Source organism: Semicossyphus pulcher, unplaced genomic scaffold (assembly GCF_022749685.1).
Source record: "Semicossyphus pulcher isolate SPU_LCO1_2020_fin unplaced genomic scaffold, fSemPul1.0.p SCAF_20, whole genome shotgun sequence".
Taxonomy (NCBI): Eukaryota; Metazoa; Chordata; class Actinopteri; order Labriformes; family Labridae; genus Semicossyphus; species Semicossyphus pulcher.
The window spans coordinates 21,097,280-21,113,303 of NW_027211694.1; the positions used below are offsets into that span (position 1 = coordinate 21,097,280).

The 16,024-nt window shown below is 42.1% G+C and overlaps 1 protein-coding gene across 1 annotated transcript; it reads right to left on the reverse strand.

Moving 5' to 3' along the window:
- Positions 1–13,063: 13,063 nt before the first annotated feature.
- On the reverse strand, positions 13,064–15,450 carry phax (phosphorylated adaptor for RNA export). Its single transcript, XM_069671325.1, has 2 exons — positions 15,347–15,450; positions 13,064–15,174 (listed from the first exon to the last, which is right to left on the reverse strand). Exon 2 carries the CDS (start codon positions 15,165–15,167, stop codon positions 13,950–13,952), a length of 1,218 nt encoding a protein of 405 aa, XP_069527426.1. The 5' UTR covers positions 15,168–15,174; positions 15,347–15,450; the 3' UTR covers positions 13,064–13,949.
- Between the last annotated feature and the right edge of the window lie 574 nt (positions 15,451–16,024).

The window sequence follows — 16,024 nt, forward strand, 5'->3', positions numbered from 1 at the left end:
TTAGTTTTTTACATTTCGAAACAATTTGTCTGGAAAAGGGGGGGTCATTAAATTATTGTTTTCAAGGTCATGATAACCTTTTACACTCAGTGAAAGTATTATATTTTAAAAACACTGTGGCAGAAGGGTAAGCAGGTTAGTCGAGAAATTTCTCTCTCCAGCAAAGTTTTCCAGCACCTCCTGGAGGAACTCGAGGCATAGCACAGAATAGAATAGAACTTTATTGTCCACCTTGGTGGAAAATTGTCTTCCCTGCATTCCCAGGCCAGATGAGATATGTAAGCACCCCAATGTTTTTGGGATCTAGCCTGGCGTCTTCTACTAGTTGTACATGCCTGGAATCTCTAAAAGTATCGTAATCAGTTGCCCAAATGACCTCAGCTGGTGCTTTTCAATACACAAGTGTAGAGGCTCCACTCAAATATCCTTTGGGATGTCTGAGCTCCTTTCCCAGCCTCTAAGACTGAGCCCAGCCATCCGGAGGAGGAAACTCTTTTGCTCTCCTTGTAATCACAATGTCATTCTTCAGTCAGTACCTGAAGCCCATGACTATCAGCAGCTGACTGGTAAATCTGAAGCTTTACCTTCAGCTCATTTATCTGACAGGATAGTTTGGTACATCACCACATAACTGATGCCGCTCCAGACCGTTGCACAATCTCATGATCTCTTTTAAACTCACACTTGAAGAACACTCATTTACTTAATTTCCTTGACTTGGCTATGCTGTATCAGAAATGGTTAAGTTAAGATATTGTTACTGTCTACAGTAGCAGTCAGCTTATCGCCACCTGCAACAAAACAAGGGACTCATTTGAGAATGCTTAAACTATCAATTTGCCGCCATTGGCTTAATAATGTCTTATTATCAATTTCCCCACACATCCACTGTTTGAGATGACGATGTGTTCATGAAGTCATCTCCCAACTCTATTTACATTAAGGAGGATTCATATAGGAGTCGTCCTATCATAGATCAGGGTTGAAGCACTTTGCAGTTTGTCAGCCGACCATTTTCAACGTGAAGACTCTCCAATGCCTTCAGAAGCCATGTCATTGTCAGTGACACGCATGCTTGAGCTGTACACTCAATTAGTGTAATGGGATCTGCATATTTGACTTGAGATGGAGTCAACATGTGTCTTGGATATCCCTCAGTGTCCCAGCAAACTACTGACCAATCACAGCCATCAGACATGCTCGACAAGAGTTCCTCCTCATTATCTTTCCTCCACACAGCCTCTGTTCTCTTAATCTGTCTGGGGAGAGTCGGGACAAAGCAAAGTCTCTTGGCCTGAATCTTGAGAGACGCCCATAATTTCATGGTCATTTTGATTCTTCCTTTTTTCATCAGGAACGTCTGCTGTAAGATGTCTATCAGACCATCTCAGCTGTATGGGCGCCCAGACAGACTCAGACTTACACCAACGTTCAAAACAAACATTTCTTTGGGTCGACATCCCATCTTAGCACTCTTGACCCAGTTTAAAGGATGAAAATATCTTTGGCGTGTGGGGATCAGAGGTTGGTAGATCTTTGGATCTGAGTGTTGCTGTTTGCAGTGAAAGTCTGATATTATTTGGAGATGCAGGTATCCATCGTTTATAGAAACATTGGATCAAATTATATCAACCATCCATTTTTTCTTCTGCTTATCTGGGGACGGGTCGTGGTGGCCCAGATGTCCCTCTCCCCAGCCACCTTTTCCAGCTCCTCTTGGGGGATGCCAACGCGTTCCCAGGCCAAATGGGATATATAATCCCTCAGCAAGCTCTGGATCTGCCCCGGGTTCTTCATCCAGTTGGACGTGTCCGGAAAACCTCTAAAGGAAGGCGCCCAGGAGGCAAACAACAGACACAGTTAGCAACCAGCTGGTGGACGTGGTGGACAATTTAGCCACCGAAAAGCCAGACATTTTTTTAAGCAGATGGTTGGGAACCAAAGAGAGCTCTGACTTTTTACAAATAGTTTGTTCCACTCCTCTTCAAGAGGCGAAAAAAACCCAAAACAAATAAATGCTGTTTTGAGGAGATTTTGGATCAGTAAGTATGCAAGGTGGTTTGGATTCCCTTCTGTGTCCCTTTTAGCTTCATTTAGCTTCAAACCCGAATAAGCCTTGGAGAAGATTCTAGATCTTTTTATTGATGTTGTGTTCACATCAGTGGTTCAGCAGTGCGTGACATATCTATCTTGGTTTATTTACCACAACTAGTACTGCGTTGGTCTCATCCAACTCATTTTCCTTTGGTACAGGAATACAGCATTTTCATTTCTAAAAAGTCTTCTGATTGGCTTTTTTCCAACCAAGGAAACAGCTGTCACAACAACAAACAACATTTGAAAAGACAAAGATAACTGTCACTGAAGCCGACATATTACAGGTCACAGCCAACTCCAGACACTTTGCAAACCCAGAACTTTTCTTTTCCATGCCATCTCACAGTTTGCATCAGCAGCGACCTATATTCTCTCTGATGTGAGAGACAAATGGGAGACATGTGCAGTGCCTAAAGCATTTCAGGGACATGATGGGACCAAAGCAATCCGAGTGGTCTGTGAGTCTGGGCGATTACACACTGGTCCACATAATAGAAGCCCATTATCTGAGGGCCAGAGAGGAATGACAGGGGTGGCGAAGTCAGCCGGCAGATTAATGAGATTGCCATCCAGCTTGAGGACATCGCAGCTCGGTCCAAGCCAAAACATTTTGCAGAGAGCGACCTGTGAAGAGAGATGTCAGTAGACTGGACCTAAGAACACACTTACAAAAGCCTGGATGCTCTTCTGTTGAACAGGTATCAAATGAAAAATGTTCATGGTTAAGCAGCTGTACCAGATTGGATTTCTACATTACAATAGTCATTTGTTTCCATTCCTATGTGACAGTCAACCCTCAAAGGCTCTCTAAGACCTGAAACATGCTTTAGATTAGTCATCTATCACAGTGGTTATGCAGCTTAGGAGGTGAACTGATTGGAAAAGTTCTCAAGATTGGTTTGTCAAGTGCCTGTGAAATGGTTTCTGAACAGTACGGGAAAGCCGAACCAACTAGATGACCACCAGACAAACATGAACGGCATGAAAAAGAGGAGGAAGAAGAAGAGAATTAAGTTGCTGTCTCTTTTAAGAAGTTAACTGTTTTGTGATTGGCTAAGAGACATTATTTACAGGCATGTTGTAAATGGGCAACACTCCGAAAGTGAAGATGGAAAGCTGCTTTAGGGCCCAGTCACACAACACACCATCATTAATCAATCCCTCCAGGAAGTCGTGAAATGCCCGCCAATTCCAGCCAATCCCCGCAACTTTTTTTGCGACCTTGCAATTTTGGCCGTCTCTGCAACGTTGTACATCACCAAATATTGATCCTCATATATCTGCAATGTTGTGTAAACATCTGACAGTATCGTTTACTGTCTCTTTAATATCTTCAGAACACTGCTGATAGAGACAGACAGCTGATCCGTTCTAACAAGGCTAGGCGATGTCGTCTTTCTTTCATGAGCTTCCTGATCCGACCTCGACAGACAGAGTCTTTAATTAGACTCTAAACAGTGACTCCATATCAACAAATCCAACACTCAACATCTTCTTGTGATTACTTATCCATGTTGAAAACTGTTAGCCGTTCACTTAGCCACTTCCTGGTGCCTTTATCTTTCCACCAACCAGAGGCTCTGTTACAAATGTGAGTCAGTGTTGATCTCAAAGAGTGTTTGTACAGTGAGATAGAAATCACCGTCTCTTATCAGTGGTTTTATACAAGCTTATAGCACCCGAAATAACAAGTAGAACAACTTAAATATGATCAATAATCATAATAATTCTTCTTTGGGCAGATGGAGAGCATTGAAAGGTGCACGCACAGTGTGGAATTACTATTCCATGGTTATTTCCTTTAGTTTCATTAAATTCTTTCACAATTGTATTTGGCATCTTGACACAGAAATTGACTTGAAGTGATGTGTTCATGGGCGTGTTTGTAGCTCACAGTGGATGTGTCATATGTTCCACACTAAAACGCCTTAAAAAAACATTGCACCTTTTTTTTAAATCTGCCGACATTTTAGGCGGCAACAATCTGAGAAAAAGTCACGAAATCCTCAAAGAGACTGATTTATACCAAAGTCATTCCTCATTATGATCAATTCATTGCAGTGGAATGGCAGACATACATTACACCCATGCTGTGCTTTTCGGAGATATAAGCTTTAGTTCACCTCAGAATGTAAACTTGCACCGTTGACAGATTACAAACTGTCTTTACATTCCTGATCTTGGATAGAATGGAGGATGGAAGTTGTCATATTAGCTCTGTCACTTCAACAGCTGGAGCATTGACTACTCAACGGAAAAACAGTGCATTGTAAAACATGTAAAACACCAGTCAGAGAGTCAGGTCATCGGTTAGCGTCTGTGGCTCTTCATTGGTGCTCGTTGGCCCTTGTATGTTGCTTTTTGGCCGATTTAGTATGTTGGCTCAGACGCAGAGCTCGTCGGTGGTTGGGTTGAGTTGCTCCGCAAATAGAACCACTGTGCAAGAAGAGAAACAGAATTTAGATCAGAAACAACTTGTCCTTTGTTCTTCAACAAGCAAAACACCAAGAGCTGACAACATTAGACATATTCTCAGCGAGATATAGCTTTTTTATGAATTGTTGAGCAATACTGTGTGTGAAAATGAAAGGCTGTTTTATCATTACAGTTTATCTGGTGTCCTCTAACTTTCTGTTACCACTTTTGAACAAGAATATGGCATCTGCTGGTATGCTGGTACATGGAGTTATTTCCTCTCAGGCAAGAGTAGATCGTACTTGCTAGTTGGCTGTTTTGTTTGCGGTGGTTCGAGTGCAATTTATTGGCCCAGTTGGCCTTCATCACCGCTAGTTCTTTGATGTTGGTTGTTGTCTGGGGCTTTAGCAAGCAGACTGTCTTGGCAGAGGTTCTTTGAAGACTTTAGATTTCAGTAAAAAGCTGATTATTGTAGATTTGTTATTCCAACTTAGCAGAGAAGAAACTTTGCTCAAATAAAACAAATTTTTTTAAAACCTTGACAGCATTTGTTCTTTTATTTTAAAGTTTCTTTTCTTTGTAGCTCTTCAAACAGAGCAGTTACTCCACCATTAAAATAATTTCTGCTTGAGACAAACATTTGTATCAATCTTGCCTGTGTCCTTCAAAGGAAAAAAACTGAAAGCATCGTGGAGTCTATATCCATGTACTCATCCATCATTGATTCATATAGGCACACTATTTGTATGCAAATGATCCCTCATTCGGCTCTGAATTGGGCAGTTAATGGCGTTCTTGGGGCAATCTGTCATTCTGTGTACTTGACAAGGCTTTCTCATTCGCTGACATGTCTGTGCTGCTCCGTCGCATCCGTGAGGCTCGTCTTTCACAGAGAAGGGATCCTGTACAGCGGCGATCATGCTGCTCTTAAGATAACTGTGAGAAGCTCAGTCACACATTCACGTACACACACACGCGCACACACTCTCTATCACCCCAACACACATTATACAGCCATAAACTACCAGATAGAGTGTCTGCAGGATGAGTGCTCGTCAGCTGCGAAGAGCTTGACTTCAAACGGGAAGAAGCATCTGCAGCTAAACACAGCTCCGCAACACTGGTGGGACTAAGAGCCTGTGTTGTATTGTTGTCATGGAAACAGCTGTGCCTAATACTGTATGCCTCTGCCCAGTTCACTGTCAGATTGTTAGCATAATAAAGAGCTGTAAAGGTTGTACTGCATCTGTCATTCATGTTATAAGGCTGCAGAGTTACAGATTATGGGCTGTAAATGAGGCTATGTAATGACGGTAGAGTCAATACATTCAAAGGTAGACGTACAGTAGGCTACATGCTGTCCTGACAATATAACACACATGTTTAACGAGTCTTAACGTAAAAGTAATCTAACACATAACTTTACTCGGGAGGTAATTCAGTAACGTTACGTTAAAAGTAACAAGTTACTTCTATAAGTAACAATAACAGTAGAGTTTCAGCTCAGCTGCACTGGTTGTTCTTTCTCCATTATTTGCAATTAAAAAATAAAACGATTGAAATTCTGTAAACAAGTCAGACAATCTGTCACTTACATTTTATGAAGAAATAAATACTCAGTAATAATAATAACAAGAACATTATGTGCATTATGTTAGGGTCTAACTGGCTGATATAACATCTTCTGGTGGGTTTTTGGGGGGAGTATTTTAGATGTCCTTCATTATCAACCATCTTCACTCAGTCTTTTGCCCAAATTAGGAGATTTTTGGTTCCAAAAAGTGTAAGGCCATGTTTTCTTTAAAGCAGATCTGAGAGCCAGTAGATAAAACCAGCAGGAGTCAAACTTGTCACCTTGCTGTTGTTAATGACTTTCTTTACATGCTGAGCTACACCCACCAAAGCCTCCCCCTCACATTCAGCATGTCATATTATTAGAGACTTCTCTTTGAGTGAAAATCTCATCAAGGTCGTCGCACGTCACAGCAGTGAAGTTTTAACCTACTGTGTGTGTGAGAAATAAGAGCAAGCTTTTGTTTTGGGTTACGTCAAACATACACGCTTACAGCTTTATAAGGAAAGAGTCACAAATAGTATTGGCATAGTTGGCTCCTTCACCGCGACTAAAACAGGCCACCCACGTCAAGCCACGAGGAATATCAGTGAAAGAGAAGCTTCAAAAGATGCCAGTTAGAGCTGTGTGAAAGGAAACCAGAGGCACTGGAGCAACATGTGCACAAAGTGGCTTTGTACCCACTCACTGTTTAACTTAATTCTCAGATTGAAGCCATCACTTTACCTTGATGTGAAGTTAAAATGTATTTTACTGGATCCTGTTTTATTCTTACACAAAGACTCAAGACTCACTCTATCTTCCCTGCTTTATCAACATCAACCAAAAGCCCTTCTTCTGTTCCACAGCCAACTGCACATGCAATGTACATCAAACAGTATAGGTTCCTCTCATCTTTATGGCTTTCTTTTTGCTGTAGGCTACAGTATGTTAAGCTCACAGCTAAGATAAGCCAAAAAAAAAAAAAAGAAATGAAGACTGGCTCGGGCTGTACCTAAGCAACCAGCAACACAAGCTGTTCTTATTTCTGTGAGAAGAAGAGGCACACACCAGTGCCTCATTATAAGAGCTGACCAAAACACAACACAGACATTTGTCATTTGTGAGGTTTATGTTTAGAGTTTTGATTTACTTCAACTGTCAGGTAACCAACACTACCTATGTTAATATGGAGTCCAATGCTCCCATTATAAGTGGTTTAAGTTTTTTGAACCAGGCTGTAAACACACTGTATTCTGCTGTGAAGTTGGGCCTTTTAACATGGGGCTGTATGGGGACTGACTCACTTTTGGAGCCAGCCTCAAGTGGTCGTTAAAGGAACTGCAGTTTTTGGCCTTTTTGCTTTGGCTTCTTGTTTTAGCCCCGGAGTTTGATGCCATTTTTTTCTATGTGTGTAGCGTAAAAAGATGGCCGACATGACATTCGCTTCAAGTGGAACCAAACCCTCTCTATCGCCCCCTGCTGACTGGCTGCAGTATAGCTCATAAAGCCCGCCTCCTCCATGTTAACAGATGGGACATGAGTCAAACTATAAAATCAAAATACACGTCAAATACATTTTTCTCAAACATGGTTTCTGTCATTATAGTTAGTTCTTATCATGCCGATTTATGTCCAAGTGTTCATTTTTGTCAACTTAACTTTTAATTAGTTATTTGATGCTGTAAAAAGGGGGTGTGACCTCATGATTGACGGCTCTGTTGACAAATCTGGCTCCTGCAGCTGATCTGTTCCAGATTAGAAGAGTGGAGGAGGAACGGCGAGAGGAGACGTAACTAACACTAACACTACAGTCATGGAAGTTTCCATAACTGTGAATATCTGCTTCAGACCGAGATAAGAAGCTGTTCTGCTGTCAAATACGCCGACTTGCGGGATCTTGGCTGGTTTTTTTTGGCTAATATAAAGGTGTGTTTTGGTTATCGGAAGGGTCTGCAGCGGCTCCACTCGCTGATCTCTACTGCGCAACTCTGGCTCCATATGATGTCACCATCGCAAGATGGCAGCGCCTATCACAGGGGCTATTTTGGCATCAATTTCGTACAATGAGAGCAGATGGAGATGCATCGTCCATCTATATACACGGTCATTGGTCTGTAGTGTTGGAATGAAGCAAAAGAGACAATCTAAGAGATCGTGAAATAAAGGTTTCATAGGTGAGTCGTTGGAGATGAATGAATCCTGGCATCTAACAACTTGGAACAAGATCCAACATGGCGCTAGTAATGTCATTACCAATTGGGTTTATCTGGTTCTGGTATTAAAGATGTGGGTACAGGATGGGTTTAGGACTCAGGTCTAAGGTGCCCTTGCAGAACTTTGATTTAGATGCAAAGACATTAGCCAAATTGCATTCAGGTCTCCATCCCTTTTACAACAACAAGCACTTAAGCTAACATTGCTACTAATGGAAAACTTTGATAAGAAGTTGAGTTATGCATAAGCCTTGTGCAAAATGCTCCTAAATTACAATGAGAGGGAGTCTTTGGACTAAAGTGATATCATCCCCAGAGCTGACATACTTTACGATCTCGTGTCTCTCCTCTCCGCCCAACTGGGTCACCTTTGTTTTAGTTGAAGAGATGAGTCACAGCCTGCTCTCAGTAGTCCTCTGATGATGTTATCTAACTCACCTTTACTGCTGTTCTTCAGGCCACTTGCAGCAGCTCAGAGAACACACGTTACTGCAAAGGAAAGACATTGAAAAAAATCACAGCCCCTCTCTGCCGGAGCGTAGATCCATCGTCTAATTGTGGTGGTTGCATTCTGCCTCTCTGTCAGCAGCTCCAGGATTAGCTCTGATGGGTCAGCAGGGTGCACAGATAAACTTAGATTGCATTTTACTTCTGCTCATGTGATCATTAGAGGAAGAAACAAGTCTTTGAACAAGTCTTTTCCTCTGATTTCTTTGAGTTTTGACATGCCAGGCGGGGAACCGTTCATCCATGACACAGCTCGATGATTGTGGACAGATCTCAAAGAGCAGATGCTGAAAGAGATGTGACGTCTGTCAAAACAATGCTAGTGACTGCATATAAAGATGGACGACAAGTCCCGACCTCCTCTAATGTACAAAATGAAGCCGAAATACCCCCAGAACAGGTGCTGCCATCTTGCTCATTTGGAGATTGACTTTTGGAGCCACAGTACCGACGTCCTGGCCCTTCCTCTACCCAAAACACACCTTTACCTTGTGGCCTTGAAGTGTTGGAGCCCTCAGGTGGGCTCAGTCTGCAGCAGAACAGCTTCTTGTGTCGGTCTGAAGCAGATATTCACGCTTATGGAAAGTTCAATGACTGTAGTGTTAGTGTTAGTTACGTCTCCTCTCGCCGTTCCTCCTTTACTCTGCCACTCGGGAACAGAACGCTGCAGGAGCCCCATTTGTCAACAGAGCTGTCAATCATGAGGTCACACCCCCTTTTTACAGCATCCAATAACTAATTAAAAGTAAACTTGAAAAAAGTTTGCACTTGGATATAAATCAGCATGATAAGAACTAACTATAATGACAGAAACCATGTTTGAGAAAAATGTATTTGACGTGTATTTTGATTTTATAGTTTGACTCATGTCCCATCTGTTAACATGGAGGAGGCGGGCTTTATGACCTATACTGCAGCCAGTCAGCAGGGGGCGATGGAGAGGGTTTGGCGTCACTTTTAGGGAGCTGTCATGTCGTCCTTTTTGTAGTCTTTTGCACTCACACATACCCACTCACAGAAATCCAAAAAACACATTGACTTTTGAACATTTATTGACAGCCTCTCTCAATGCTGACATCATGCAGCATCTCCCCTCTCGTCCAAAGTCTTTCAACCCCATCCTGTCTGATCCAATAGAAATAAGAAACAGCATGTTGTATCCAGGCAACAAGTTTGTTGCCAGGTGACAGATACAGAGGTCCTGAGACCAGAGAGCGCGTGCAACAATTCAACATAAATAAGACAAGGCAGAGCATCAGTCACCTCCTGCAGCTCACACGTCTTTGATAGTCCTGCTTTGATCGCCTTTAAAAGAAGACAATAAATGTCTGTTTGCCAGCGTATGAACAGTAAACTCCCGTCTTCTTTAAATGCAACAAACCTGCACAGGAGCTCATGAAGAGGCTGTAAAACTCAATTGCAGGAAACTGATTTCCGCACCTTTTCCTGAGACCTTAATCAGCTTGCCTAATTGCCGCGTGGAATCATGATGTACACACTGACGGCTTATCAGAGACGACACCTCCGCCAGCAAATATGAAAACAGCCCTAAGTGGAGGGATTATCAAACGTGTTTCTGCCACAGCGCCGGGCCTTTCATGTGGCAGCCACGAGCGAAGATAATGATCGTTTCCAAGACGCTTCAGCTGACAAATCCACCGCCACCATTAAAGGCTTTCTTTCTGCACCCGGAGCTGTGTGGGGCGACAGCATACTTTTACTTTGATTTAGATAGAGCTGCTGTAGCAGGGGGGATTGTTAACGGAGATGTGTTTAGTAAAAACTCAGATTTTAAAGGCAAATATTGGACGATAAACTGTGTTCCAGTTACTGATCCTGATGTTCTTGGGACATTTAAGCTGCACTAATCAACATTTCTTATATTGACAAAGGATCTCATTACACCAGGGAATATCGCCTGAATCTGCTGTCCTCAGATAATTCATTAGGTTTTTCTCAGAGCCTGACAGATATATCAGTCGGCTGATAGAATCGGCCGATATGGGCATGTTGCAGACCATCACAGCTGAGCAGGCGGTGGCCCACACTATAATTGGTTGACAGTGTATAATAATGGTACATATTCCTAGCTTAAAGTTAGACTTTGAAGAAAGCAGCCCTCTGAGTACTTTCGCACGGTCACATTGGTGCAGAAATTGGTGCAAAAAACACGATGAAATGGTTCTCTGTATCAGTTTCCATATAATCATTCGGTATATTTTCCGCTCCCCTGATATCGGTCTCAGTATCTGTGTCAAAAATCACATAGAGGTCTAGCTCTAGTTTTCATCAACTCTGTTTCAGTGATGGATTGCAGCTGTTTCCAAGTTCTGTTAAACCCACTGTACGCTAGCTGCCCAGCAACAAATAAAAGAGAGACTAAGGACGGGTTGACACCAGCCTCGTTTAGTCCGACTGAACCGAACCCTGGAGCGTTTGTCCCCTCGGTGCGGTGCGTTTAGGTGGTGTGAACGCTGGAATGAAACTCTAGTGTGGACCAAACAACCAGACCGTGGTCGCAAAGACGGGTCTCGGTCCGTCAAACTCCGACAACAAAACATTAAAGTCGGTGATCATGTTGAGTGTGATCGATCAGTGTGCTCTCTCGCTTTGTTTACTTCAGGGAGTTTACCCACGTGGAAATTCGGACCAATCAGAGAGCAGTTTCCTCGCGTATCCAAACGTTTGGTCAGCTGGTAAAAGCTGCCGTTTGAACACAAACCACTCGAGGCAAAAGGCAGCGTTGTAACAATTTGGTCTTTGACTCGGATCAAACAAACAGACTTTCTGTGTGAATGCGCCCAAGTTAGCTGCTGAGGAAAGTCAACTGAGTTGATACCTATCAGACAAAAGTAATTGAGACCAAGACACAACTAAAAGTAGAGTCCATCTTGGATGTCATTCTGGGACACTTTTTAGCTACGATGTAGGCTTAGTATAGTAGTATGTGTTAGCTTGTCCTCTGTCCCTAAGTGGACGAAAAATGCAGCTTTAAATATTTGTTTGTAAAACTTCAGAAACTTAGCAGGTCCAAACATTTCTCATTATTTTGTAATCGCAAATGTTTGAATAATTACCTTGGCTAAGAAGTACTAACAGTGGAATTCCTGTTAAAATCCACAATCTCTCTTGAACTCAACCATCACATTTTCAGAATTCTTTATTGTGTCTATAATAAGTGCTAAATGACATAGTTACATCAATAAAGATGATCTTGTCTTCCATAGAAAGCCTTTTAACTGATAAAAAAATAGCAAGACAAAGTGCAGGTTTGTATATGTAAAACCTCTGAATGAAACATTGGACACACGTTTCAGAATGACGTCAAGGACAAAACAGACATACTACTTTGAAATGTTCGTTTTATCAGAGACCACAGCCGGTCATACTGTGGCCCCTATTATGAGACCTTTGCTTCCACCTACTGGTTGTGTTTGGTAAATGCACGAATAAATACTGTGTATTCACCTGTTAACCTGTTTTTTTCCCACTAGAAATAGCCCTTACATCATTCTCTTCAGAGCCACCAGACTCCATTGACAAAAACAGCAATCTAACCGTAGAGAACAGAACTGCTTCCATGCCTTGTTGGTTTTTATGTAACTGCGTGACTTTGGTGTTTTGAAGAGCTGGATTGGATTCAACACAACATTTGTTTAAAGAATTAACACAAAAAACAAATTGATCGAGGAGGCAGTTGAACAGCAACTCGTGTTCCACAAGGTTAAATGAAGTATTTAGTTAATGGAGTCTGGTGGCTTTAAAGAGCAAATGTAACAGCTGATTTCGGGTTTCAAGAAAAGCTTCCTACTCAACAAAAATGTAAATTTCTATAGGGACGGGGGGAAATGGGATTGCTACAATCATTAAGACTCTTCAATATTTATTTCTGTACGTATGAATACCTCTGTGTACTGTGCCTGTCTATTTGTTATGTCACTGATTATACTGTAATTTCCTAACCGCCATCAATTGTTCTAAGTTTGTATAAAACCAAAACCAAATAAAACAATAAATGTATATATAAAAAAATATATCTGTAGGGATAAAAATATATATATATATATCCTTACTTACCTCAAGTTGTGTTCTTCAATGTTTTGGTTTCATTTGCTGGATTTTGCTTCCAGTTAACAGAAGTTACAAGGAAATTTATTTGTGGTTCTCACAATATTTAAACACTAAATTAAATAAATGTAAACACCAGGGTCTTTCTCTAAATGCTGTTTTGTATTTGTACTGTTAGTGAATCAGTCATACTTCTTACTGCGTTTTTTATTTCTGAGTCAAAGTATGTTTTGCTATCACAGTGCACTTTTTATCCACAGTTGATATTTTGTCTACAGTAAATTCATCAATCAAATGTTTCCTCTGGAATACATGACTGTTTGTATTGTATCCTTTACTTTCCTTGCATTGGGTCAATACATTATCATAACAGTAGGCATTTATTGTTTAGTGGGAAATAGTGTGTACGCCATCTAGTGGACAGACATCTGCACAACAGCAACTGTTCAAAACACTGTATCCTTGTCCTGAATTTTTCCACATTTCTGGCGATTTAACTAAAAAATAAATTTGACTCTCTGACCTACCTCCTCAGATACAAGGGACTCTCTGAGGATACTAAAAATTCTCCTTGACTATTACTGTTCTTCTAGGGAGTAGTTTTAAAAAAGCCCAGTGTGCAAGGCAATGCCTGATTTCACCTGAGTCAACTTTATTTATATTCCACTTACAGTCACACAAATTAAGTTAATTAATCAAGACCTCATTATCTTAAAATGAAAATGATGACAAAAAAGTTAATTTGTAAATAAACAAGAGCGCGTCTCTGTTAAACCCAGTCTTGATCATTTAGAGTTTGATTTAAAGGCAAACATTTGTATCATAAATCACACTAATTAGCAGTAAATCTATGTTTACATATGCTGAAATATCTGACACCATGCTGTTCCAAACCAAAACAATATTTTTGTTCATGTAGTTCTCCTTTTAACATAAACAACTCCTTTTAACATTGCCGACATAAAAAAAACAAAAAAAGGACACTCAGGTGTGATTCTGTACTCGGTAGAGACACTACGTAAGCAGTGCTTTGTTTAATGTTTAATCCAAAATGTCCTTGTTCAAACTGCCACAGTTCAGACAGCAGCCAGCCCTCAGAAGACCTCCAGGTCTGCAGAGTTGTAGACCACTGCTGTCTCCTCAATCCCCACAGCAGCTTCCTCCTGCACCCCCTCTTCCTCCTCCGCAGCCTCCTCTAATGACTCCAAGGCCTCATTGGTATCACTAGCAAAAGTCTCTCTGGAGACGTCATCGTGCTCCTGCAGGTTCAGCGTGCCGATGGCCTGCTTCATCTTCTTGGCCACCACGTGCCTCCTCCTCTTCTGGGCCGCCTTCTTACTCTTGCAGTCTTTCTGCTGTTCCTCAAAGAAGATCTTCCTGACCTGGGACTTGCTGATGCTGGGTGTGTTTTTCAGGAGGTTGAGATACACCCCACCAGGTGTCCGCCGCCTGCTGCCGTCCATGGTGTACACACCGCCACTTTCCTCCAGTGTGGCGGTCTCTCCAAGCAGCTCAATGGCTTTTTTACTCCCAATGATTTTAACTACGCGCTCTATCAGGTCTTTTTTTGGCTCTTGCAGCCTGTGAGCTATCTCATCCACCACCTTATCCTCAGGGTCATCCTCTGTGATCTCATAGCGGCCCTTGATATCCATCTCAGCCCTGGGGCCCAGCCTCTCTTTAGCTGACCTCTTCCTCTTCGCATCACCTCCTGCTCTCTCCTCAGAGTCCCTGCCCTTCATGTACTCCTCCAGCTGGGCGTCCAGCATGCTCACCTCTCCTGGATCCTTGGACTGCCTCTCCATCTCCCTCTCCTTCTCCATTATCTTACGAGCCAGGACAAAGTTATAAGTCTCCACATTCCTGTTAGACATGTTAATTTCACCCTCCATGCCGAATATGCCCAGCTCTGCAGCTACGGCATCTTGGCACTGCTCCTGGACCACAGAACCCCAAATGTTGTTAACCTTGCGGCCTCCAAGCGCGCCGGGGGCGGTCATGCGGTTGGTGCTAGCAGGTGGCTGGGGAGCGTCTAATACTTTCTGACGTTTCCGGCGCCAAACAGTCGCCTCCTCGTCTGAAGAGTCCGGGTCACTGTCGCTGGACTCCACCGTCCTACCGGAGCTGCGATATGCGGCTGCAGAGGGCTGGATAGCGGCTCTGCTGTTGAAGGACTGACCGCTAAAAGCTGGAGGAACCTGGGGTCGAGGTTGTGCTGCTCCTGCGGTTGTCCCCATCTCAGTATCCGAGCCGGACCCGGAGATCTCTCCATCCTCCAGATCACCGTCCATTAGATGTCCGCCGTCCGCCATTTCTTGTCTGAAAGCCACAACAAAGATATTGGCTGTTTTAATGCATTAGCTAAAGTTAAGGCCACTCCTTAGCAATGATAGCTAGCTCAACTCAAACACCATTAGCAGCTAACGACACCACAGAACTTAATATTAAACCAGGCAGAGGATGAAACAACTCTGGGTTTAAAGAGAAATACCTTTAAATGTCTGACACAACAGCCGGATTTCTCCTCAGCATTCAAACGTACTTTGGTGTGGCTCTTTCACTCGCTGTGAGCTGCTGTGATGAGGTTGACCATCAATAGACAAACTTGAAACCTCCTGAAGAATATTCGCGCTAAGCTAAAACCACACTTCCGCCTTCCAACTGTCAGACCCTTTCAAAATAAATGTGACCATAGATGAAAAGTAAGAAGAAATTGAAATAGTCACTTTCCTTTTATAATACTGTACATACGAATACATTTTAAAAGTATATCAGTTGAAAACGTGAATTTAATCTATTGAAAAAAGTTAAAGTAAATGCATGTCTTGACGACCAAGACTATCCATTTTCAACAAGACGTTTAATCAATTTATTAACGAATCAATTTAATCTAAGAACAGCTGCTGCATGCTTGCTTTTCAGATTTAAACATTGAAAGATGACGCAAGATGATCAAAGTAAAGTTTTTCCTTTATTGCTGCATCTTTTAAAATTCTGTTATATTTTGTAACTATCACTTGTAAAAAAAACGCAAAAATGTTTAACTGCTGTGGTTTTCTAGAAACATGTACATTGTGGCATAGAAAAAAAATTGCCAAATAATATATACTTATTTAGTTTCCATCCATACCTACCATACCATAGCTACACCCAGCTGTAAGTGTAGGTA

Bases quoted from the DNA above. Each gene is read 5' to 3' on its own strand.
- phax (XM_069671325.1), bottom strand. From the start codon at position 15,167: ATGGCGGACGGCGGACATCTAATGGACGGTGATCTGGAGGATGGAGAG.